General features: G+C 48.3%; 1 protein-coding gene and 1 non-coding gene across 2 annotated transcripts in view; one reads left to right on the top strand and one right to left on the bottom strand.

Moving 5' to 3' along the window:
* Evc2 (EvC ciliary complex subunit 2) overlaps nt 1–26,583 on the bottom strand; it is an 81,759-nt gene that overhangs the window by 25,355 nt on the left and 29,821 nt on the right. The window contains exons 8-14 of the mRNA XM_041636509.1: nt 24,684–25,008; nt 15,912–16,151; nt 13,835–14,010; nt 10,527–10,686; nt 7,338–7,792; nt 2,250–2,454; nt 1,239–1,355 (exon numbers count right to left, since the gene is read on the bottom strand). Of these exons, the coding sequence (XP_041492443.1) occupies nt 1,239–1,355; nt 2,250–2,454; nt 7,338–7,792; nt 10,527–10,686; nt 13,835–14,010; nt 15,912–16,151; nt 24,684–25,008 (1,678 nt within the window). The remainder of the gene's footprint in view (nt 1–1,238; nt 1,356–2,249; nt 2,455–7,337; nt 7,793–10,526; nt 10,687–13,834; nt 14,011–15,911; nt 16,152–24,683; nt 25,009–26,583) is intronic.
* Nucleotides 3,002–3,108, top strand: LOC121436607. The gene has a single exon (XR_005972710.1). It is a non-coding gene; the product is annotated as a U6 spliceosomal RNA (small nuclear RNA).

Here is a 26,583-nt window from a genome sequence, read left to right as displayed (position 1 = left end):
GGTGAAATCCAGGTTCAGAAAGAGAGCTTGTTAAAAAAAAAAAAGTGGAAAGTAGATGAGGAAGACACAGGTCATCACATCCTCTACCTCATAGACAGACATGCGCACACAGGAGCAGCCGGAGTTGCACACACACATCCCATGGTGAGCGGATCCCCCTACGGGGATCACACCAGCGTGTCTCTACACTCCCTCAGTGGCACTAACCACAGCCGGTGGCCTTCGCTAAGAATGCATGGTCCATGCATCGCTGCCAACTAGCATGTGTGCCCTGTGGGCAAAGGGACAGGACATCCTCTATCAATGCTCACACAGATGAGGCCTGGCCACGGCTGCCTGCTCATGATATTTGAGAAGCAGATGGACGGTGTGCTGGGTGTTGAGGAAGAGGTGGCCGAGGGGTGACGGGGAAGCAGTACAGTGCCTGTGGGGGCTTCTTGGAAGGGAGCATGTGTAAAAATGGAGACAACACTTGAGCAGAGCAGAGGACAGAGCTACTGGTCTGGGTAAAGAGGAGTACAGGCCGGGTGTACCATAGACTGTAGACTGTGTACGGTGCTGCACACCCAGGTCAAATAGGAAGGGATAAGCAAGGAGAGGCTGTGCAGATTCATGGGGCAGGGGTGGGGAGGATGGTTCAGTTGTAAGGTAATTGCCTCAGAAGCGTGAGGTTCTGAGTTCGGTCTGCAGAACCCATGAGAAATGTTGTGTATGGTGTTTCACAAAGAATCGGGGGGAGGAGGAATGAGCATCCCTGGGGTCCACTGTCCTGTCAACCTAACCTAACTGGTGAACCCCAGGTCCCGGTGAGACACTGAGTCTCAAAGAACCAGGTGGATGGTTCCTGAGGAATGGCATTTTAGGTTAACTTCTAGTCCTCCACATACATGTACACACACACACACACACACACACACACACGCACACACACACACACACACACACACAGTCCTAGGGATGGACAGACAATTATATACACTAATGCCTTAGGACAGAGCTCCAATATGGCAGCTACCATGATATCAAGGTACATTCATCAAGGAAGAAGCTGAGGGGTGATGGGAGATCTCTGGGCAGAGAAGAGGAGGAAGCCAGGTTTCCTGAGGAAGGAATCAGAGCACTTCCGAGGAATGGGCCTCATCTGGAGGACTGGACACTCCATGGCCTGCGGCTTGGGTGGTAATGGGTCTCTGCCCTCTAAGCTCTGTGTGCTGTAGACAGCCAGAGCTCAGCCCTACCTTGTCAGCCAGGTCTTCAGGGGCCCGCTCCTCGAAGAGACGGATCTTATCCTCCAGGCTCTTCTTCAGAAGATCCGCCTTGCCTCTGCCCTTGGAACGCAGCTTTCTCGCCTTGGACTGTGGGAAAGACAGGTCAGAGGAGGCACTGGCTTCTTCCCAAGCCGAAAAGAAGTGTGTGCATGGCTAAAACTGCAAGCTTCCACCTCAGGCTATGGTGGAGGGGAGACAGCGTGGTGACACCTGCTGCATGAGACAGGCATTCAGGGTGGGCACCTCTACAGAGGCCACACTGAGCTGACACCTGACTAGACTACAAAGCAGATGGCAGGCAGCGGAAGAAGCAAATTCATGGGCTTAATCTTATGCTGCTCCCTAGAAGCAGAGCCTGAGCCTGGGATGGGAGGTGCAAAAGTCCTGAGGGTGTCTAAGGAATGGCCTAGGAGGAACAAGGACACCATGACAAGATGTGAAAAGGCCAAGCAGAACTGTAGCCTTGGGTGCTGGTCCACAGGGACCTGGAGGATGGATGCACATAAGAGGTGTCACTAAAGGTGGCTGTCAGTTCTCAGCCTCTAGGACCAGCGTGAGAGAGCCCCATTTCATGACTCAGTTGAGCTGAGATGAGTACCCACCTCTGTGCCACATACAAAAGGGTCTTTTGGACCCCTGAATCAGAAAGTGGTGTGAGCTGGAGGCAGGGGTTACTAGGTGACTCCCAGACACCCTGTGCAATGTTCAGGAGAAGCAGAAGAGGGTGGTTAGGAGCTATGAGAAGGCTGACACTCATGGCTGCTGAGGGAAACTGTTCTTGCTGGGCTTGGCACCATCATGGCCTACTGCAGACCTTCAGACTAGGGCAAACTGAGAGGCTGAGAAAGTGTTCAGAGGCAACCAAGGCTAGAGGGTAGTGAATGAGGGGCAGGAAGATGATGAACTCAGAGCAGAGGGAGGCACAGGACTCCATGGGTTCCCAGTCATTTCTGTAATGGGCAGTGCAGACATGACCCCTACCTGCAGCTCAGGTGCAACCAGGGCCTGGTCCAGTTTCCGGAACTCTGCTTCCCGCCAGGCCGTCTGCAACTGCTGCCGTAGCACTCGCGCCCGGACTCTGGGGAGGGCCAGGCTCCGGTCCAGCTGAGTGAAGCAGCCCTGGGCCTCCTGCTTCACCCTGAGCAGGTCTTCTTCAGACAGTGAGATGGCCGCACAGCAGAGCTTCCTAAAAGGGGACAATGACCACAGACTGGGTCAGAGACAACATGGCAAGGGAGCTAAACCCCTGACCGGAGCCAAGAGCTTTAGATGCACATCCATGCCTTCGTATGTATTTCTTGAGTACTTAGTATGTTCAGCGCAGCGTCCAACACCCTATCAGAGAAGAGAGGCACTGTCTGCCCAACCAAGCAGTGTGTCCTTCGTGCAGAAGAGGGATGCACACTTCCCCACAGGGCACAGCACTGAGTTCTGCTTAAAGGATGGTGAGCAATGACTCATCTAACAACCCGACCCATACCGGGCACCATGCTGGGTGGCAGAGTGCTGGGAACTGAACTGGTTCCCCAGATTATCTGTCCAAGGTCAACCGCGTGCCACACTGGGGATGAGGTATGTTTAGAAATGCAGTTGTGACAAATAAGAGAAGATTAGATGGCACTGGAGAAGAGTTGGCTCAGAATACTAGTGCTGTTGTCATCAGAATGGGAGACACAGGCACAGGGTGAGTTCCAGCCAAGAGGATTAAAGGCAGAGAAAAGAAGTGATATGTCGTGCTTGCTTTGGCAGCACATGTACTAAAATTAGAACAATACAGAGAACATTAGCACGGCCCCTGCAAAAGGATGACACACAGATTCATGAAGTCGTCCATACTTTGCTTCTATAAAGCAAAGGACATGGTCAAGAGGACAAAACGACAGCCTACAGAATGGGAAAAGATCACCAACCCCATGTCAGACAGAGGTCTGATCTTCAAAATATACATAGAACTCAAAAAAATCGGTCATCAAAAGAACAAATAATTCAATAAAAAGGGGAGTACAGACCTAAACAGAGAATTCTCAACAGAAGAATCTAAAATGGTTGAAAGACACTTAAGGAAATGCTCAACATCCTTAGTCATCAGAGCAATGCAAATCAAAAGAATTCTGAGCTTCCATCTTACACCTATAAGAATGGCCAAGATCAAAAACACTGATGACAACTTATGCTGGAGAGGTTGTAAAGGGATCACTCCTACATTGCTAGTGGAAATGCAAGCTGGTACAGCCCTTTGGATATCAGTATGGTGATTTCTCAGAAAATTAGGAAACAACATACCTCAAGACCCAGCAATATCACTTTTGGGTATATATCTAAAGGATGCTCAATCATGCTATAAGGACATGTGCTCAACTATGTTTATAACAGCATTGTTTGTCATAGCCAGAACCTGGAAACAACCTAAATGCCCCTCAAACAAAGAATGGATAAGGAAAATGTGTTATGTTTACACAATGGAGTACTACACAGCAGAAAAAAAAAATCTTGAAATTTTCCGGCAAATGGATGGAGCTAGGAAAACATCATATTGAGTGAGGTAACCCAGACCCAGAAAGACAATTATCATATGTACTCACTCATAAATGGTTTTTAAACATAAAGCAAAGAAAACCAGCCCACAAATCACAATCCCAGAGAACCCAGACAACAATGAGGACCCTAAGAGAGACATACATGGATCTAATCTACATGGGAAATAGAAAAAGATAAGATCTCCAGAGTAAATTGGGAGCATGGGAATCATGGGAGAAGGTTGAAGGGGACGGGAGAGGCAGGGAGGGGAGCAGAGAAAAATGTAGCGCTCAGTAAAATCAATTGAAAAATAAAAAACAGAAGTGATATGTCTATGAGTCAACAAGAGCCAAGGATTGGCAACAATGACACAAAACTAACAGAAAAACAAGGAGCAGAGCATCCCTGAGCCCCAAGAGAGGACATGGCCCTGTTCACATCCTCATTTAGATTTCGGGACATTTTGGGAGAGAACCTATCTGTGGCCTTAAGGCAAAGTTAGTGCTGCTTGGCTGTGGCAGCCCTCAGCTCAGACACTGAGAATCCTTCCCCAGTCTTGAGCCTCGGGGGATGAATGATGCTGGGAGAGATACTTCCTCGCTCCCACTTTGGCGAGTGTGCCTACATCCATGTTATTCAAACATTTTTCTGTGCAGACAAGCAAGGTTTGTCTGACTTTCCTTGCAGAGTTCTATTGACATTAGCTGCAGGAAAGATGCTCTGTAAATATGCTTTGAAACTGGGAAATATTTGCAAAATACCTGCTGTGGGGAATCAGAGGAGGGGCTCCATGTGTGCAGATCTGAGTGTAGAAAGTGGGATTGAAAAGCTTTAGAATGTTTTCTGATGGAAATAGAGTCTGACTTTCAGGGATGCCCAGGGTCCTCAGCTGACACCCAGGCTCCCAGATTCTGAAAGCCTCTTCCTAATCCCTCTTCCCAGAACAGCCTCTGCCTGTTACCCTCTGGTAGCAAGGACTCGTGGGCTACAAGGGACTCTGATGGGAATAGTCACTAGTCTCATCAGCCTTCTAATAGACTGGCCCTAGGGCCCGGTCCCAGTCCCAATCCCTCGGAGGCCAGCAAAAAACAAATGTGTGTTAGCCAGGATCCTGCCCTGGTAGGGTTCAGCATTGGACCAGACACTAGGTCTGGAGTCTGTGGATGAGGCTCAAAGGCACTATTATTTATTTGCATCAGTTTCTCCTTTGCTCAGTGGGTTTGCTGCAGCCCACACAACTTACAAACACGTGTTGCAGAACCATAGTGAAGAGCTATTTCTCCTTAATGCCTCGGAAATAGAGGTCATACCCTCAGGGTCTCAAATCAGCAAAGCAAGGAAGCAGCTGGCAGTGTGAGCCTATGGGTTAACCCTCCTTAACCCCTAGAGAAGTCATAAGAGCTTGCTAATGGCCAAGCGAGATATCCCATTATTCCATGAATGGCTAACTCGATACTGGCTTTGGAAATGCTCCTTGCAATAAGGGTCCCGATGAAGCAGAAGAAAATGATCAGTGGGTAATGGGAATGTCAGATGGAATTCAAGCACATCAAAGAGTCCTGAAACCACAGGGATTGTGGGAAGGTCCAGGCTGAGCATCACCTGAGTTGACTAAAGATCTATGGCAGTTAGAAGAAGTGGCATTTGAGGATCTGGTTCTTACTGTGCAGAGGAGAGAGCATCCTGTGCTCCTGAGCGAGAAAGCAACAACTAACCAGACGCTGGAAGAAAAAGGAAGCCAAACTTACACAGGGGTAGGACCTACCAGGAGACCTCTGCATGCAAGCAAGATAATATCACTAGCGACTAGGAAGGTGGCTCAGTGGGTAAGAGCATTTGCTGCGCAGTCATGAGGATCTGAGTTCAAATCCCCAGCACTTATAAAAAGCCAGGCAAGGCTACATGTACCTGAAATGACAGCATTTCAGGGGCAGACACAAGCATATCCTAAGAGGCTGCCTCCCAGTCAGCCCGCCATAAATGGAGAAGCTTCCAGTTCAGTGAGAGACCTTGTTTTAATTTAATTAAGTGGGTAATAATGGAGGAAGACATTCAGCCACTTCAGATGTCACATGGTTATAGCCACACACACATGCACATGCATACATACACACATGTACACACATACATCACACAAACACACCACACACACACATACACACACACCACACAGGTGTTATACAGACCACATAAGCAGCACACACAGAAAAGCCAATACCACTCTCTGAGCATGCCTGGCCTGTTCTCCTGGCAGCAAGCTTGGCTCCTGGGAAGAGCACTGTGCAGGAAGAGGCATTACACCATCAGCACCAGCAAAACTCGAGCAACTTCCTCTAGGGAGGACAGTTACAGAGAGACACTGTGTCACTAAGGGTCCACTCACAGGTCCCCAAGTACAACCCAGGCTCTTTTATCACACACCTCAGATGGCATCATGCACCGCACCCCACCGCACTGCACTGAAGAAAGCACCCTCAAACAGTTCGGTACTAGTCTAGGGGGGTCTAGTCTGTGGCTACATCATGTGTTGCCTGGATTCCTTCCTGGTGGCACCAGGTAGGCTGAGAGAGCCTGGACAACCTCATGCAAGCCACAAACACTCTTCAAGTCCCTGAAGCGGACAGCACATCTCTTTTGTTTTTTTTCAGTGATGTAGGATCTCAGCCCCAAGCACATGATCTCCTTCTGCCTCTGAATGCCTGGGTTACAGGTGTGTGCAACTGTACTCGGCAAGGCAGCATTTCTTTTTTATTTACTTGCTGTTTGTTGTTGTGTGTGTATGTACAGATACATGTTTGTGCGGTGTGAACATGTGTGCATGTACATGTGTGTGTACATGAATGTGGAGACCAGAGGCCAGTGTTAACTGTTCCCTACTTTATTCTTTTGAGAGAGTCTCTTACTAAGCCTGGAGTGTGACTGTTTGGTGAGACTGCAGGGGCTCTTCTGTCTCTGCCTCCTCAGTGCTGGGATTACAGGCTCTGCATTCAGCTCTTTGGTTGGGTTCTGGGGATCCCAGCTCAGGTCCTCATGCTTGTGCAGCAAGCACTTGCCCAATGGAGCCATCTTCCCAGCACTTATTTTATTTGGAGGCATGGCATCAATAGCCCAGGCTGGCATCAATAAACCGGGCTGGAATCAATAGCCCAGGCTGGCCTCAAAGTGGCTGATCTCCCTGCCAGCACTTCCCAAGTGCTGGAGTTCCTGGCCTGACTACCACACCCGACTCATACCACCTTTCCTAGGGAGGGATCAGGCACACTTCACTCCCTAACAACACACTGGATGATCCACATAAGTCTTTGTCCCCCACAGAAGCTAGGTTGCCCACCTTCCCGGTCTACAACACCTCATCCCATGATGGCCTTGCAGGTCATGTATAATCGTGTGTGACTTGTAGGCCCAGTGTGTGTGACTAATAAACACTGCAGATGTTCTTTGTCTGAGGATGGCATCACATGCTCAGCCACCCTGCCTCTCCCTCCTGCATGGACCACTCCCTTCCCAGTGTGGTGGACAAGGATGCTGAGAGCACCCGTCTTCATCACTCACGTGAACACCAAGTGCTCCCAATGCCTCAGCTCTGCCTGCTCCTCAGTGCTGGCCTCTGGTGCATCCTGCTGTAGCCGCTGCCTCACGGCTTGCACCAGCTCCTGGCCATGTTCTCTCTCCTCAGCCTCCAGCTGCGTGGTGCGGGCTGCAGACTCCCGGCTGTGTTCCTCTAAGATCTGCTGTAGGAAGAGCCAGGGTGCACTGCGTTTCAGCAGCTCCTGTGTCATGGCTGTACTCTGCAGGCGCCTCAGGTCCTCTGTGGCTTTCTCTGACAGTGACACCGTCAGGACCCGGAGGTCATCCAGGGCAGCCTGGTCCAGACGCTCCTGCAGCTCCTCCAGGGCAGCAGTTTGCTCAGCCATCACACTCCTCCACTGGTCCAGGTACTGGACTGCATCCTCTGCAGTGCTGGAGGCCTCGCCAAGGGACACCTGCTCCTTCTGCTGCTCCTTGTGCTGGCAGGAATGTGAGAAAGGGTGATCAGATGGGCAGGGCCCATGGGTGCAAGGCACGGGGTCAGCAGTGATGAGAGACAGTGCTTTCTTTAGACACTTAAGGGGCGCAGAAGGTATGTACAGCCTTATCCCCAACAAGCTCACATTTGGAAAACTATCCTTCACACAACCAAACCCTAGGCTCTGGTGGCATAGACCTGTCACCCCCAAGGCCTGGGAGATTGAAGCAGGAAGATTGTAAACTCAAGGCCAGCCTGGGCAACATAGTGAATCCTGTATCAAAGCAAAGATTAGAAGTTAAAAGAGGGCTGGGGATCTAGGTCAATGGTATCACCTATACGGGCAGGGCCACAGTCTCCATCCTATTGAACACAAGCGCTGTGTTCTTCCATCTGTTCATGCTGTGACCAGTGTAGCCACTCATTCAGTCCTTTAATTCTTTTAATTTTTTTTTAGTAAATTATTGACTGCATGTGTCAAGTGATATCCTTGGCATTGGGGATACAACATATAGCCTTCATGGAGCTACTACTACTTTGTGAGTCACTCACGATATTTATCAAAAGCAACTGCTAGAAATAACACTGGCAGGATGCTGCCAGAATCTGTAGTGAGGTCTGAAGTCTAGCCCTCCTTCCAGAATTCATCTCGTATGGGGTCAGACCACCTTGGAAATGTGGCTTTGCCCACTTTAGTCCCTCGGAACCAGAAGGGGTGGTTAGTCGTAGGATGTTCTTTAGTGATCGGAATCAGCAGCAAGGCTTTCTGCCAGACACAGCTTGATCATAAAAAGCAGTTTCTAGGCTTTGATCAGTGCCGCTCTCCGCCTTGGCCAGAGAAGCTTCTACTTGCAGCCGATGGTGTTTAATGCAGGGACTCATAACTGCTCAAAGTGAAGAGAACAAGGGACTGCATCGTGCTCATCCTCAGATGGGATATGTACGTAACACCTCCTCCCCAGGGGCTCAGGGAACACTGAGGACAAAGGGCAGAGAGACTGGAGGAGCTGGAGCACTTGGAGCACTGCCGTAAGAGAGTGCTACCCAGACATGACAAGGATGAACTCTTACCAACTGTGGTGACATGCACAAGACCTTCACTAAATCAAACCAGTGAGCATTCTGGCATGAGAAGGAAAGGGTTCACAATGTCCCCCTCCTGCCTAAGGCGCTACAAGCAGCCAACAGCTGCAGGAGTCAGTTTTATTCAGAGGCGTGGCCCCTGGTGTGTTGCCCATGCTCCAGTGATCAGCCTTACTTTTATGTGATATGGGCAACATTAATTAGACTTGGTAGGCTATATATTAAAATATCTACTATAGAGAGGGGCCAGAGAGATGGCTGTAGGGTTAAGCCAGCCCCTTTAGGGGGCGGGTTTGCCTCGGGCGAATGTATACTGATAAATCCCTACGCAGAAACCGTGGTACTGTAAGTCTAATTTCCCCATTAAAGCTGTGTATATATTTTACAATCTGTTTGCATTTATTTATGCCGATACAGATGGCTCAGTGGTTAAGAGCATTGGCTGCTCTTCCAGAGGACCTGGGTTCAATTCCCAACACCAACATGATGGCTCACAAGCATCTTTAATCCCAGTTCCAGGGACTCTGATAACCCTTTTCTGGCCTCTGGACAGCCAGTAGATATGTACACACATACATTCAGACAAAATGACCATACACACATTTAAAAAAAAAACAACAATATAAGAAGAGGACATGAAGTTGAAAGAGGAATGTCGGGGAAGAGATCTGGCAGGGGACTGGAGGGAAAAGCAAGGGGTGGAGATCAAAATGCATAGAATTCATGTATGAGATTATCAAAGAATGAAAAAAAACCTACTTCCTAGTGATTTAGCTGAAAGCTCCCTCCTGGTCCTCCCCCTCCTTCTTGCTTCTGCATTCAGCTGGGCTGACAGTTACCTCATGTCTCCTTGAGATCCCTGGGGTCCCATATGACTTCCAAATCTATTCTAACTTCTCACAAAGGTCAGGGTACTATGCCAATTCAGATGGTGGCAAGTTTTCATCCAGCCATCTACTGGAGCCTTCTATGGTTCTGTCTTCCCAAGCTCTTCCAACAAGCTTCCTAAACCACAAACTCAGCGCCACTGTCTCTTTCTAAAGGCTTTTTAACCTTCTCCTCTTTCTGAACTAGAGGATCAGCCCTCAGGCTAGCAAACCATGCCTCCCTGACTTGACCCTACTTCTGGCCAGCTCTCCTCCAGCATTGGTCTCACCCCCTGCAGCCCCATTCTGCTCTCTAAGCTTGCTAAATGCAGTCGTACACTCTGGTCTTAGCACTGAAACCTGGCACACAGTGCTGCGCCACTGCCTGCCTCAAATGCCTATTTGTCCTCAGGTCCCATCTCTGCTGTACATGCTCTGGAAAGCCTTCCCCAGGGCAAAAGTGACTGTCACTTTTGCAACTCATAAGGATTAAAAATGCTGTCTTATCTAACACATCATATGATTAATTAAACACAAAGGTCAGCACCTATCATGATCATCCTCCAATTCCCTTCCACTGCAGATATTACTAGTCCACCACAAACTCTGCTGTGCTGAGATGGCATAGAAACACAGAATCCCCCTTCATATAGCATTCTTCGAAGTCACTACTAATCAACCACAGACAGCACCTCATGTCACCAGCTCTGACCACCCTGTGCTGACATCAATGCCTGTTACCCTGTGGGAAGGGTTCTGCAGAAAAGAGCACAATACCTCACATACCTTTTGCAGAAGTTCTCGCCTTCTCTTAGTTATTAATTTTTGATGAAGCCTTTTCTTTTCTTGCTTTAAGTCATTGTCCAGCTTCTGCTTTATAGAAAAAGTTTCTGTCTGAGCACGCTCCAACAGCATTTCCATCTGATCTTCGTCCAAGTACCCAGCCCTACGTGGAGAAGACGGAAAGTCAGGAAATGAAGGTTCCCTCCCTCTGCAGGCTGGACTGATGCTGCATGGCTGGGTGTGTAGTTCTTATTAGGCCATTCTGAAGCGGAAAACCTCCAGGAGAAGTTACCACTGAGACATAAGCACCACACAAGTAGAGTGAGGTCAGGGTACGTGGAGAGGGAAAGAGAAGCTCAGCCCAGAGATCGGATGGGTCAGAAACAGGCAGAGGTTTGCGAAGAAAAAATATGTCTGCCAATACCACTGGGTACGAAGAGCGCTTCCCAAAAATTGGGGAGGGGGGAACCAAGAATCCAGAGTCAAGAGGAGGAAAAGCCAAAGAGAGGCTGTGGAGACTTCTGGGGACATCTGGATGACATTCAGATGGCACTAGCATATGAACAAGGGACGCATGCTCTGGTATGAATGTTCCCTTCAAAGTGCCTGAGTTGTAACCAGTGAGCTAAGTCAGAAAAGGGGGATAATTTGTGAGAAAGGAGGAGGCCAGCAAGAGGGGAAGAGAAGGGATAGGGAAGGTGTGTGTGTGTGTGTGTGTGTGTGTGTGTGTATGCGCGTGCATGAGTGTATTGTGTGTGTGTATGTCTGGGAACAAAATGTAATGGTATACATTAATAAAAATTTCATACAACACCCATTACTTTATTATACCAAGTTAAATTTTAATTTAAAGTGATGATCAGCACCTCCAAAGCTACAGAGAAACCCTGTCTCAAAAAAAAAAAAAAAAAACCAAAAAAGAGAGAGAGAGAGGATCAGCGCTATCACCACAGGAGTAGGCTAACTGGGAGTCTCATCCCCTCGTCCCCTTCTCTCTTAAGCACTGTCCACCACACAGTGCCTTATGCACGATGTGACACAACCAGAGGCCCTCGGCAGATGCAGTCTTAGCCGTTCCAGGCTCCAGACAGACCATGCATCAAACAAACTGGCATTGTGTCCTGCCTGTGGTATTCTGTGGCAGAAACAAAAGAGAGATAGCACCAAAATGTGGGTATCACCTAACTTGTGAGGGTCCAAGCAGGGAAAAGTTACAGTACAAAGGATAGATCCCCCTCTCCCCCCCGCTTTGAGCCTCACAGTTTAGCGTGTGCCAGCCAGACCATCTCTGCCCTCAGACTGGGATTCACATGCCAGCACCTGGGTCCTGTGCCCTTCTAACTGGAACTGACTTACAACCATTTGGACCGGTGGAGGGCCTTCCCAGCCTCCGTGACCACGTGAGCCAATCCCTGCACTAGCTCTCCTAAGGTCTGCTCTGGTGTTTCTATTTGTCCTAGAGCTATGACGAGTGTGTGCTTCTCCTGCTATCACTGTCCCCAGCTTGTGTGCATCCCTTGGCTGCGTCCCCAGCTCAGCACAGACCAGACAATCCTGGTGGAACGCGGCAGGACGGAAAGGAAAGGGGTGCTGTGGAGATGAAGTCTGGCTGGGAAACAGTTACATGGCAAAAACGATTGCTGTGGAAATACCAGGACTTAAACTCAGATCTCGGTGTCAGTGTCAAAAGCTGGGCACAGTGCCATGCATCGGCTACTCCAGGCAGGAGAGGGGGTGGAGGGTGATAGCGATGAGGGAGGCAGGGACTGGCAGATCCCAGGAGCTTGGGGTTCACCCAGGACAGTCAATCTCTGAGCTCCAGATTCAGTGAAGAAATCCTGTCTTTTTTTTTTTTTTTTTTTTTTTTTTTTTTTGGTTTTTCGAGACAGGGTTTCTCTGTGGTTTTGGAGCCTATCCTGGAACTAGCTCTTGTAGACCAGGCTGATCTCAAACTCACAGAGATCCGCCTGCCTCTGCCTCCTGAGTGCTGGGATTAAAGGCGTGCACCACCACCGCCCGGCCAAATCCTATCCTGTCTTAATTAGTAAGGTGGAAAGCCAGAGAGTAAAACACTGAGTGTCAACGCCTGGCCTCTACATGTATATACATAGACAAGAACACAGAGGGGGGAGGGACGGAGGGAGAGAGGGAGCTAGGGAGAGAGAGAGAGGGAGAGGGAGGGAGAGAGGTGGAGAGAGAGAGAAAGGGAGGGAGGGACAGAGGGAGAGAGGGAAGGAGGGAGAGGGGAGAGAGGAAGGGAGGGAAGAATGGATGGATATATAAGTCTGTGCCCACCATTCAAAACAAAGTTCAAAACAAGAAGTGAGACGGCCTTCTCTGGAAACTGCTCAGGGCAGCCATGCAGCTGCCGTTTCCTCCTTTCACTTCAGTGAGAATGAATTAGGAATGCCAAGCAGGCTGCAGTGATGAATCCATTACCATCTTAAGACAGGCAGTGCCTACATAATCTGCATCTTACTGAATCTCTATTAACCACAGCAGGAAGCTGCAAAGTCCCCAGAATATGACCTGAGGTATAGAACCAATTCACAAAATCATACATGGTCAGGAGTAGGACCAAGCTCACAAACACGCCCCTGTTGTTCAGACCTCAACAGCACATCTCACTGTTTACCAGGAGGCTGCCTCGCAACACAGCTGGGCAGAAACTGTGACAAGAGGCAATGCGTGGAGCTTCTGAGAGCCCTGTCTGAACCGCTCACCTGACACCCCTCACAGTGGTCCCCAGTGTTGCTGAGAAAAACCACGTGAGCCCAAGCCAAGCCTCCATGCCTATTACACTCAGTGGCGAGGGCCAATGCTAACCCTGCCCGAAGCCAAGCCTCCAGGTCTATCACACTCAAAGGCAAGAGTCAATGTTATTCCTGCAGGTGGGGAAGCCTGAAGAGAAGTGGGCTGTCCCATCGCAGCCAACGTCGGCCTTCTTCACCCGTTTATCCAGAAAATGTGGCTCAGACTCAGAAGTTGCTCCTCCAAACAGTCTGAGACAGGAGCATAAAGCCAGGAGTCAGAGCTGGCAGAGGTTGAGTGTAGGTACATGATGCAGGGGGTGCAGTAATCATACAATGGCCTTGATGACCACATGTGCTTTTCAAGTGTCTACTGTGAGGGAATTTTACCACAAAGGAATCCCCTTGACAAACCAGGCAACAGCATTCAGGCATAGCAAAGTGGACAGCCAGGCCTGGTCTTGGGAGTGTCAGCCTCGCTCTGCTGTTGGGCGGGAAGGCTGAAGCAGCTTCTCTGTCCCATCCCCCCACTCCCACTCCCATGAGGCTACATGCTCTTACCTCTCGTGCTTATGGATGAGGCTCGTCAGCTGAGCAGCCGCTGTGCTCAGCAGCCCTTGCACGCGGGTCTCCACAGCCTGCAGGCTCTGGACCAGGTATTCCCTATGGCCAAACCTCTTGCTGAGATGGTATCTCTTGGTGGCCTGGAAGAAGTCCATCAGCTCTTCTACACTCTCCTGTTTGACACAATGAGATATATGCCTCCTTAGAATTCTGGGAAGTCTTTGAGAACATTTAAAATAATGACCTTTCCTTTTGCAAGACAGTGCAGACTGGCATTGTGGTGAATTCCTTGAACCTCCCTGCTGTACAAAGGCTATGAGGAAGTGGGGTGCAAATATGAGGGCTCAGAGAAGTGCCCTGGTGACCAGATGTATGCCACATCCCCCCTCAGCAACATGCCTGCACCACCAAACAGGACACATGAGTTACCTATGCCATTGTTCACCCTGTGCCCATGAAGCACAGTCCAGCTGGGGACGTTCCAGTCTCGCACCTTGGGACACATGTTGACGTTCTAGGGTGAATCAGTCACTTAGCCAGCCCCATGGTGGCTGAGGAGAGGGGACAGACAGGGCAGGTGCAAAGGGCAGCAGTGGGGGGTCACAGTAACAATCGCTGTCTCAAGTCTGCGTCCTCTGGGATATCTCTGGGTAAGAATTCTCTGAGCCTCCCCACTTTAACTGGAGGAGAGAATTATTATTCCCAGTTTACAGATAAGGAAATCAAGTCCACACCACATGCTGGAAATGGCCGGGCACAGACTAGAAACATCCTGTGGCTGCAAGTACCTAGACAGCAGTTCTGAAGTCAGCAATCTGGGTCTGGGTTCCAGACTCTATGGTGGGAGGAGGAGTTGTCCTCCAAACCTAGCTGTCACCAGCATCCCAGTGACAATAGCGGTCCGTTTAGAGTAGCTGCACCAGTGGCCATCCCAGCAGTCAGTACTACTTCTCTTTGTAAACACAATGGCTTCATACAGGCTACCCACTGAGACTTGTGGTGCCTGGACAGTCCCCCTTCGGCTTAAGCTGTGGTCTGCCCATGTTCCAACATATGAGGATCGGCACTGTCCAGGGAGACACTGCATGGTCAGGAGTGTGAAGCAAAGCTGGCCTTCCCCTGGGCCTTCTGGGTTCCAAAGCTCTCAAGCCAGGCTTTATGGTTTCCATAAAGCTGTGAGTCATCAGGAAGTTCACAGCCAGCTCCAACACCTGAATGATGCAGTGTGAACACAGTACTAACGCTAACGGATGGAGAGGGGGAAACTTTTTTTTTTTTTTTTACAATGACACGTGTTCTTTCCTGATGCTGCTACTAAGCATCAGTGCTGTGCATCATGGGAGTGAAATAAACTCAAGATCTGTGATATCTGTGATGTTCTGGGGTCCAGATATCTGCATGGACAGCCACAGCACGTTAGTGGGGAAAACCGGTTCCACATGGAGAGGTGGTATGTGCTCTCCGGCAGTCTTCTAAGTGTGCTTCCTAATAGGCTTGAAGTGATGACTTCTCCCCTGCTGCCCCACAGACAGCCTCCTGGTTGCTCCTCTGTTGTTCTCCATCATTTCAAAGTGGGCAAATCACCTGCAATACTGACATGCTCAGAAAACTACCTTCACTACCAATTAGGAACTGATTCAGGCTACACAGACAATCTTTACACTCGTGTTTATGGGCCCATCTAGACACAGACCCTATATCCTATATCTCTATCAACTGGTCCATACATGTATCTGTGCGTGCATTATCTACTATCTAGTGGCGTTGGTGTTCTCTGTGTGTGCATGTATGTGACACATTATGTAAAGCTTAAAATGATCTGCCAAGGATCAGCTCATCACTGCATCAGGACCCACAGCTGATAGAGGTAGAGCCAGAATCCAGGACACGTAAATGTGAGCCTGTGGCTTGCACTATGAGCCACCTGTGTGCCTGAAACTCATTCCTTTATCAGGAGGACGAAGGAATAGAAAGTTCTCCAGTGCCCCGCACAGAAGGACTCAGCTCTAGGAGAGAAAGTCACCAAGGGTTGAGCAAACGCTCTCTATGGGGCAAGCTTGAGTGCAGACATTACCTGTGTTTTAGAATAATCTTGCAGCAGCATTTTAGCTACCTCAGGCCTCAGTTCCCCTTTGGCCACAGCACTCTGTATCTGGGCATAGACGATGCTGTGTAATTCGTTTCTCTGGAAAACAACCAGCTGCCTGTGTGCTTGGGCAAAATCCTCTGCTTGGTGCAGGGCGAGGGACTTGTGCATGTCCTCCTGCTCCAGGCCATGGAGGGTCCGCAGAAGGTTGCTGCACTCTGCAGCAGACTGTGGAGAGAAGAAGAATCTGTGAGAGACGAATGTATGTGAACATGCACATATGCACACAGATAATACACACAAGCAATGGACACACCATCATACTGAAAAACAAACAATGCACGCACACATTGTATTGCATGCACATGTCATGCACAGGCACAGGGCATGTGCACATGTAACCACATAAGAACCATGTGTAATGTATATAGGAGCATATGTACATAGGAGATATACACATTTTCACTGTGTACATGCACACATGCATACACAGTACATCCAAAGGCAGACAAGTGTATGTGTATACATGATACTCACACAGCCACACAACTGCACTCATGCATGAACACCTTGTACCCAGGAATATACACATAGTACACACGCATGTACACACACATGCGCGCACACACACACACACAAATAGCCCCAAGCTGGCAGTGTAGAGGCTGCTGAGTCCTGGGAAGGTGCTGTCCCAACCCATCCTTCCCTGTTATCTGAATTTTCTGCCAGAACAGCTGCAAAGCAGAATGTTCACAGTGGGTGGGCATGTGCCAATTTGCAAATCAGATTGTTTGAAAAGTGTCTGCAAGAAATGGAAATCTCCGAAGTGTCAACTTATCGCACAGTGAGACACGTAAGATGACTCCCATCGTCAATGAGGAGAAAAATGCCAGCAATCAGGCCTGACCTCAGCTCCTTGGTGAAAAGGAAAAGAGCTGTTGAGCTGCTGAGCCTTGGCACTTGGCTTCCTGGGCTGAGATCCAGGGTGGCCACACCCCATAGGACTCCCACCCAGAGGAAGGAGCTCTTTGCCCCCAAGGGTAGGTGGGATCATAGGACCCCAGTGTGTATGCCAGGTGACAGTTCCATGTGTGAGGGTGTAAACTGGGACACAATGGGTGACCACTTCTGAGATTACCACCCGTGTGTGTGTGTGTGTGTGTGTGTGTGTGTGTGTGAAGTGCACATCTCTGTTTGGAGGCCAGAGGTTAGCATCCAGGGTCCTCCTCTTTCATTGTCCAACTTACTTATTGAGGCAAGGTCTCTCAATGAACCTGGAGCTCCTTGTTTAGGTGAGTCTGGCTCACCAGTGAGCCTCAGGGAACTGTCTCTGTCCTCCAGAAGTGGGGGTTACAGATGTGTGACCATGCCTGCTTTACATGGGTGCTAGGAATCCAAACTTGGGCCCTACATTTGTATAGAAGGCTCTTTACCCACTGATCCCCTTACCCCACCCCAGTGTCTTGATGTAATTAGGTCCCTCTTTTATTGCCTATGGGTAAGTTGGGGTTGAGGGAAGGCTCCATCATGGGTGGATATGATGACATCACATGAGAGCCCTTAAGGGGGGAGTGCTCACTGAAAAGAGAAACAGCCTCTCCTCTCCTGTTGGCCATGAATGAACCCAACCGTAACTGTGGAGTATCCATAATCAAGGAAAACTTCCAGAAGCTGGGAGTCAGTCCTATACACACTACAGTGAATTCTGTCCACAGCAAGAAGAGCTTGGCCCAGGAGCCTGGGGTCCAAAGGAGACCTCGGTGCAAGCTTCAGGTGTCTTGAGCACAGGACCCAGCAGACTTTACCAGGACTTTAGTCATGGGAGCTGGGAGAACCTGCTGTTTTAAGTGCCTGAAGGCAAGTGGCTCAGTACACAGCCACCAAAAGGGAACACTTCTGCATTGCTGGCAGGAATGCAAGCTGGTACAACCACTTTGGATGTCAGTGTGGCGATTTCTCAGAAAACCTTCCTCAAGATCCAGTAATACCACTTTTGGGTATATATCCAAAGGATGCTCAATCATGCCACAAGGACATGTGCTCAACTATGTTCATAGCATCTTTGTTTGTCATAGCCAGAGCCTGGAAACAACCTAAATGCCCCCTCGACCAAAGAATGGATAAGGAAAATTTGGTACATTTACACAATGGAGTACTACACAGCAGAAAAAAATCTTGAATTTTGCAGGAAAATGGATAAAGCTAGAAAACATTATTTTGAGTGAGGTAACCCAGACCTCACTCAATTATCACAATCAAATACAATTATCACATGTACTCACTCATAGGTGGTTTTTAAACATAAAGCAAAGAAAACCAGCCTACAAACCACAATCCCAGAGAACTTAGACAACAATGAGGACCCTAAGACCCTAAGAGAGTCATACATAGATCTAATCTACATGAGAAGTAGAAAAAGACAAAATCTCCTGAGTAAATTGGGAGCACGGGGACCTTGGGGGAGGGTTGGAAGGGGGAGGGGAGAGGCAGGGAGGGGAGCAGAAAAAAATGTAGAGCTCATTAAAAATCAATCAGAAAGAAAGAAAGAAAGAAAGGAAGGAAGGAAGGAAGGAAGAAAGAAAGAAAGAAAGAAAGGCTTTTCACCAAGAGGAGGTTTGGTCAGCAAGCTGCTTCAGCCAATGGCAGGCTGGCTTTGAGCTGCCCCCGGGCTGCTCCTGTATCAGTTCACTATACACCATCCAAAATGTAAAATTATGATTTCCTCAGTTACGCTTCTTGAACTCCACTCACCGAGACTGGCAGACTGGAAAACTGTTTCATAAAAACACGTCTATCAGTGAAGCAGTGTCAAGTTCCTATACAGAAAAAAATCTCTCTTTCAGAAGCTTAATAAGGAGTTCGGAAGCTTCCCTGGACCCAGCCAGAATACAGGTCCTCAAATAGCTGAAGATGCCTAGAGACAGAAGAGGGAGCGCCCTTGCTGTGTTACACCACACACTCATTTTGTGGGTATCTGTAGCACTTCCAGGGTTCTGCTATCACTCACTATTCGGGGTGCCATTTATACGAGGTGTGGAGGAAGAAAAGGTAGGTCAGGACTTCAAGTGGCCTTAGGGAGCAGAGCTATGAGACTGATTTCCTGGGCCTCGGTTTTCCCACCTTCAGATGTAAATATTTCATGTGGTTTATGTCTGAGGTTTCCTTAAAGGTGATATTAAACCATGACCCTCAACTTGACACCATCTAGAATCACAAGGGAAGAGTCTCAGTGAGGAAATGCCAGGACCAGGATGGTGTGTAGGCATGTCTATGGGGACGTGTCTTGATTACATTAATTAATGTGGAACTATCCATGCTAAGAGTGGGCAGCACCATTCCCTAGGCTTGGATCTTGAACTATGCAAAACACAGAGAGAGAGAGACAGAGAGAGAGAGACAGAGAGACATAGAGAGCTGAGCACTAGCATGCGGGTGCTCGTTTCTCTCTGCTCTTGACTGGACGTGATATGACAAGCTGCTTCAAGCGTCTGCTGCCTCGATTTCCCAGTCTTGTTGAACTATAAATAACCTGGAATGTGAGCTAAGATAAACCCTTTCCCCTAAGCAACTTTGCCAGAGCACTTTATCATAGCAGCAGAAGAGTTCTGGGGTCTGAATACAAAATGCCCACCCCTCCCCACAACATCCCGCCCCCCAGAGGCTGACTTGGTTCCCATCTGGTGGTGCTGTCTGGAAAGGTCATGGAACTTTTAGGAGGTGGAACCTTGCTGGAGGAAGTTCGTCACTGGGGTGAGGCTTTTAGGGTCTAAAGCCTGGCCCCACTTCCTGTTCTTTCTCTGCGCTTCCTGTGTGTGGATGAAGTGTGATTGCTCTGCCTCCTCTCTGCCACCCGACCCTCACTCTCAGATTGCCTTCCCTGCTATGATGGACGGTATCGCTCTGAAACCGTCAGCCAAAACAAACAGTTCCTTCAACAGAAAAGCAGCTAACACAGAGGGAAACCACAACACCCATGCAGGGCTGACAGGACCAAGCACTGATGGAAGCCCCTGTTTACCTTCTAATTTATACTGCGCTTTTAGCCAACTCATAAAAACAGGAAATGTGACCTATCATGGACTGCCCGTGAAGTGTCAGTGTGAGGATACATTGTATAATGTTGAGGCAGGTCCACACCACTACCTCCTCCAACATGAATCATCTCTTTGAGGTGAAAGCACACGAATCCTCCTTGGCTTTCAGAGTCAAAGCTTGTCAGGGTGGTCTGCAGCCTGTGCAAATGGCCACCAGACTCCTTCCTGTGACCTGGTGTCCCAGCACCACCTGGCTATGCAAAGGTCACCAGAGTGTCTCCCCTGCTCTAACTGTGCCTCAGAGTCCAGTGCCCAACATCCTTCATTGGGCTGCAGGCCCTACCGCGCATGTACTGACTTACTTCACACTAACACAGCCTTCTGAGGCGAACGGATGAGAAAGCACCATGTCTACTGTTCAAAAGGAGGAAAGGGGACCCAGAGAAGCCCAGACTTCTGGAAGAGCAGGGTAAAACTCAAGATCAAGGAAGCCTCCCCCGAGTCTAAGCTCCTAGGGAGTTGGTACCTCTCCCCTGCAGGGCAATGCTGTGAAAACCATAAGGAATCACTTGGGTATTTAAGTACAAACAGATTTTATCTCCACAGTAATTTCAGGAGTACCTAATCTTTACTACAAAGACACAAGACTTCTTGTTTCACATTTCTTTTATTAGACTAACTCTAGGGGGAGAAATAGATTCTATCTATTCCAACTCTCTTTCTGTACTTTGTCTGATGATGGCTACTGCCCATTGGAAGGTTCTGCAGCTGCAAGCACCGCAGGAAGGGAGCTTGTCCTAGGAGCTGGGCAGCTCAGGGGTTATTTGGGAAGCAGCTTGATTCACACGAGGTCACTTGTTTCCAGACACGTGAGCAGTGATGCAAAGCAGTGGTGTACGCTGGCTGCAGGCTAGCAGGGTAGGAGTGAGAGCGGGAGCGAGGCTGAGGCCTAGGGAAGGCAGGTTGCTATAGCCAGGGATGAAGGGCTGGGCTTCACAAAGAAACAGAAACATAGGCAGATATGGAGTCCATCCTCCATTCTCCACCGTGAATGCAGGACCACAGCCTTGACAGAGAAGCACAGAAGGCACTACAGACACCAACAGGATGGGAATGAGGCCACATAGCAGGGGGAGGAGGGAGAGCAGTCCAATGGCTAGGGGCATCAACATGGTGCCACCTGAGGCCCCCTGGACCAGTGGTTATCTCTATGATTTGGTTTCCGTCTGTCAAAAGTGGGCTCTTCTCACCCCCTGCCTCACTGAGCAGAGCAGGGTCCAGTTTAAAAAGGAGGCTTCTGCTGTGTGCCTAGAATTCCCAACTCTTAGAAGTTTGCGCTTTGTAACACATTGCATTCTTCCCTGGTATTTAAATTAAAATTTTTAAATGCAGCATTACAAAGTGAAAACAAGCAAAATATGCAATTCCACAGGCTGCAAACATCCTATAAAACACAGACGTGCAGCAGGTGTCTGGTCTGTATGCCGGAGTCTAGTACAGAGGAGCTGAGTCACCACCGTGTCTCCAGGTGAGGCATACAGCAGGCATTCAATGAATGCACAAAGTAGCCAATCAGTGATGAGCAAATGGCTCTCTGTTCCACTGTGGGTTTTTCAGAGCTTTTTGTTTTGTTTGTTTTTGGCTTTTCTAATAAAATGGGCAAATATTTCTGTGGAGAACCAGAAGAAAAACTCATACTTCGCAGGTCATGTGGGATCTTCAGGTTTGGTTGGGATTTTCTGCAATTCACTTGAAGCGCAAAGACTATACTGAATTCATGGGCTACACGAATACAGCCCAGGCTGGCCTAGTCTCTAGGGCTCTGTCTGCAAGCTGTTGACTTGTATTTATTTTATTTTATTTTGGATTTCCCCAAGTAACAAAACTAGTATAGAACTCACTCTGTAGTCCCCAAGCTGCCTTGTACTATTTTTGTAGGGAAAGTCAAAAACCAAAAATCAGAACAAATTCTGATGAGAGTATTTTGTGGTTGAATCACTACATAGCAAGTTAAATATACTCTCCCTAAGAGCGTGTCTTGAGGAAGTATGGGCTGAACCACATAGATAGACAGAGCATTAGAAGTGTGTATGTGTGGCGGGTGGGTGTCATCAGAGAAGCTTGAATAACATCTACCCCCAAATACATGCACATGTCTAGGTCCCAGCCTCATAATTTAGGAACCTGTAAATCTGAACCTGTAAGGGTCTTTGCAGGTTGAACCAAGTTAAGCATCTCATATTTGCATCCAAGACCCTAAATTAAAAGACAAGTGACCTCAAAGAAGACAGAAAGAGGTGACAGAGTTCCAGGAAGAGGCCATGAGAGGATAGAGCAGGGTTAAAGTAAATTAGCTAAAACCCCAGAAACACATGGAACCACCAGCAAATTGTCAAACCAGGAAGGCCCTCCTTAAAGTCCTCAGAGGAATCTGGGCTCTGTATATATCCTGAATTGTATTTCTGAACTTCAGAACCACAGAAGAACAAATTCTCATTTTTTTTTGTTTTGTTTTTAGACATCAGATATGTGGCACCTTGTTCTAGCAGCCATAGGAAGCTAGTATAGCATCTACAGGCCACATGCCCCACCCCAAACAAGATAGCATTGAGGCAAGCAAGGCAGTCCCATGGAGCAAGGGAACAAGTGGTGCACAGTGAACCCTGCCCGCCTGTCCTTCACTGCAGCCCTGTCTGTGCTGAAGACCAAGTGACCCTGAGCCACCAACTGAGATCTTTTATTCTCTTCTGGGGATGTGCTGTGTTTGCCTGGCAGGTGGGGCCTGAAAGCAGCTATCAGGCAGTTTCTCTGCCTGCTGGGCTTCAGAGGACACAGGTATTCAGACCTGTGCAGGTATAGGTCACATGGCCTGGACACCTCTCTTGTTGGGAAGACAATTCAGACTTGCTCAGCTGTGCCTGGGAGATTGCTTCTCTCAGATTGGCAACTGGCATTTCTCTTCCATTACTTTTCTCATCCACACTGAGGGGTGCTCAGAGGACTTAGGATATAGGGCACCAGATGTAGGCCAGGATAATTTGTGTAACAATGTCTTCCAAATTAACACTCCCTCCTAGAGGGAGGAGAGAGGCTCAAGAAGTAAACAAGAGCAGCTAAGCTCAGAAAGTAAAGGAAACTCAGAAGGCTCCTCTCCAAGGCTCTGTAAGCAATAACAATTGTCTGGGAGACCCAGGGAACTGCCTGCAAGTTGAGCAGGGAGCTCAAGGGATGCAGCTTTTGTGAGTTGTCATTCATGCTGCTGTGGGTTTTAATGGGGATGCAGCTGCTTCTGAGCCTCCCATGCCCCCCATAACAACTTCAGCAAACTCACTGCTTCACTAAGCTAGGCTGGGGTGGTACCAGTTTTTCGGTCTATCATCGGTACATGGCGGGAGTAGACATTTGTTCAGGTCTCCACAGAAAAAGTCACACAACAACTCTAAGTCCAGGCTTGCCTGGCTCCAGACCTGTGCAGGATGGAGCTGTCATTCAGCAAATGGCAGTCCCAAAGGGACACACATACTCTGACATCACAACCAACCATGAACTAGCCAACCCTCTGCTAATGAAGCCTTTCTACTCTTCCCATGACCACTACAGCACCATGGATAGAACTGTATTATAACATGGCTGACCAGTGTCGTATTTTTTCAAATACGAGTATTTTTCATTAGAACATGAGCTTCTTGAATGCAAGAGGTTGGATTCAATTTGGTATCTGTAGTCCCCAGCCTAAAGGAGAAAGACAGTAAGGTACCCATAAATCCTAGCAAAAGTTCATGGGTGGATAGATGCGTGGTACGGGGCTATGTGGATGGATGGGTGAATGAGTGGAAGTATAGATGAACAGACAGGTGGAAGGAAGGGCAAATGGATGGATGTAGATGATAGGACTGTGTGTGGTTGGGTGTACGGATAGACAGGTGGGTGGTGTATCAATACATAGACACAGTAGTGTGTGGATGGATGAGTGAATGGGTGGATGCATGGTTGCATGAATAGATGGGTGGCTAGAAGAGAGGATGGGTGGATGAATGCATGAATAAATGGGTGAGTAAATGAAAAACTAAATGGATTAGAGAATGAAAGCATGGATGGCTAGGAGGTTAGGTAGAGGTATGGGTAGATGTATGTGTGTGTGTGTGTGTGTGTGTGTGTGTGTGTATTATGAATTGATGGGTGGATGAATGGGTAGATGCATGGATGGATCAAATGGATGAACAGATGCATGGATGGATGGATGGATGGAAGGAAGGAAGGAAGGAAGGTAGGTTATGGATGAATAGGTGGATAGATAGGTGAATGAACTGATAAATAGATTGATAGATGGGTGGGTGGATAGGTGGGTGGATAAGTGAATTGGTAAATTGATATGTTGATGGTTAGATGGATGGGTCAATGGATCAATAGGTAGATGGGCAGATAGGTAAATAAATGGGTAGATATGTGGATAAATATGTAAATTGATAGGATGACGGTTGGATGGATGAATGAATGGATGTATGGATAAGTGGATAGATGACTGATAGGTAGATAGATGGGTAGATGGGTGGATGAATAGGTAACTTTGATATGTGGATGGATGGATGGATGGATGGGATGGATGGATAGACGGACGGACGGACGGACGGACGGACGGACAAACAAATGGGTTGACTGAAGCACTGAAAACTCATGAGAACTTAAGGAGTAATGAGCAATATGCAAGCCTTTAGGGTTGCCTTACCCTCTCACTAACTCGCTTCAACACCTCTTCTACTTCCTCCATGGCCACCATCTCCCTCTGGTACTGGCTTTCTGTCTTCTTCCTTGTCTCTAGGTCACACTCTGCCGTCAGTGCCAACATCTTCCGCTCATACTCCTCTTGTACTTCCTTCTCCAGAAGCAGAAACTGCTCTTTGAAAGCAGCTGTTACCTTCCTCTCTGTTTGTGGAGAGAGGAGGCCATCACTGGTCAGATTCTTCATCAGAAGGGCAATGATGTCCTTACTAATTTGGTTCCGACAAGCCTCCAGGTCTGCATCTGCCTGATTCAGGGTTGCGATCTCCAACCTTAGGAACAGAAGTCAAATGGGCTCTATTACATGACAGAACCAGGGGCTCCTTAAAACTGACAGGCTTTAAGGTATTTGTGGGTGAGGCCTTTTCTCTTTCTTTCACCTCCTTTTCTTCCCATTTTCCTACCTTTCTACTCTTTCATAATTTGAATGCAAAATGTTCCCCACAGGCTCACTTGGTCATCAGTTGGTAGGCACCACTTGGGGAGGTTATGGAACCACAGGAGGTAAGGCTTACTTGGAAGAAGTAGAATGCTAAACTCAGGCCTTTAGCCCCACCATGCTTCCTGCCTGGTCTCTGCTTCCTGATCCCCCTAGATGTGAGCAGGCAGCCTCACACTCTTGCTGCCAGCCTTGAGCTGCTCCTGTGGCCACACCTCCATCATGATGAATGGCCCATTCCCTCAGCCCATGAACCAAAGTCAAGATCTCTTCCTTTAAATTGTGGAAGCCACAGCATGTTTAAGCCTCTTGGATCATCTGCCTAACTGGCTTCCAGAGGTCCAAGCCAGCCATTTGTAGAGACCCTTTCTCTACCCATGCTTTGCAATGGTAGATATAGTCTGTCATTTGATGGGTATCTGACAATATAAAAATATTAAGGAAGCTATCGCAGAAAATCTCAAGCATTTGAAAATGGAGAACACACTGTGGTTAGTGTCAGTTTGCTTGAATTTTGTCACTATTCACCAATTCCACTAGTTCTATTCCTTGCCATATGTGTTTGAGCACTGAAAGCAAATCTTAGATATGCCATCTTATCTGGAAACGCCTCAACATGCATCTGTAAGTGTCAAGAAGATAAGCAGATACACATACAGACAGAGAAATGAGTATCTGGCCATTCATATGTGTGTGTATGTGTATATGTAAATATACACATATATATCAGAAAAGTTGTAACAAAATGCTACCTTGAGTTAAAGGCACTTCAATAAAGGATATTCCTCTAGAAGAGCAGTCAGGGCTCTTAACCCTGAACCATCACTCCAGCCCCTATCAGTCTTATTTTAAAGGACAGCTCATGTATTGGGTTCCTTCATTGTCTCAGCAAGTACTTAACTGCAAGGAACACTCTGTTGGCTCCAGGAACAATCACAGAAGTTGCCTTAAAGAGGTGTGTGCACGGTTAAATGCTAAATGAGCCAGACAGAACCTCACAACTTCTGAAAGAAAAGCTGTGCTCTACTCTGAGGCAGATAAAACAGACTTCACACCTTTAATGAAGCCTGGTGGGGCAGAAGGAAGAATGGCTCCCCCACCATGTCTTTCTTCAGTCCCGAGTACGTGACTCCAAGTCACAAGGCAAAGGAGCTGAGGCTGCAGATGGAGTCATTGCTCAGCTGCTGATTCTAACATCCAAACATCAATAAGGAGGACTTTCAACTTGGAAGAGAGAGGTGGAGGAGTCAGGGTCAGAGGAGGCGATCTGAGGAAGGGAAGAATGCAAGCAAAGATTGACAGGTCCGAAGACCTAGGAAGGGCTGAGCCCTGAGTGAGGCTGCCACTGGAAGCTGCAAAGCTTGACATATGCCTGGTGAACCCCTCAGACTCTTAGCCCCAGGATCCT

The sequence above is a fragment of the Microtus oregoni genome, unplaced genomic scaffold (genome assembly GCF_018167655.1).
Source record: "Microtus oregoni isolate MIOR12 unplaced genomic scaffold, Mior012 000049F_ref0000343, whole genome shotgun sequence".
Taxonomy (NCBI): domain Eukaryota; kingdom Metazoa; phylum Chordata; class Mammalia; order Rodentia; family Cricetidae; genus Microtus; species Microtus oregoni.
This window is presented reverse-complemented; position numbering and strand designations above follow the sequence as displayed.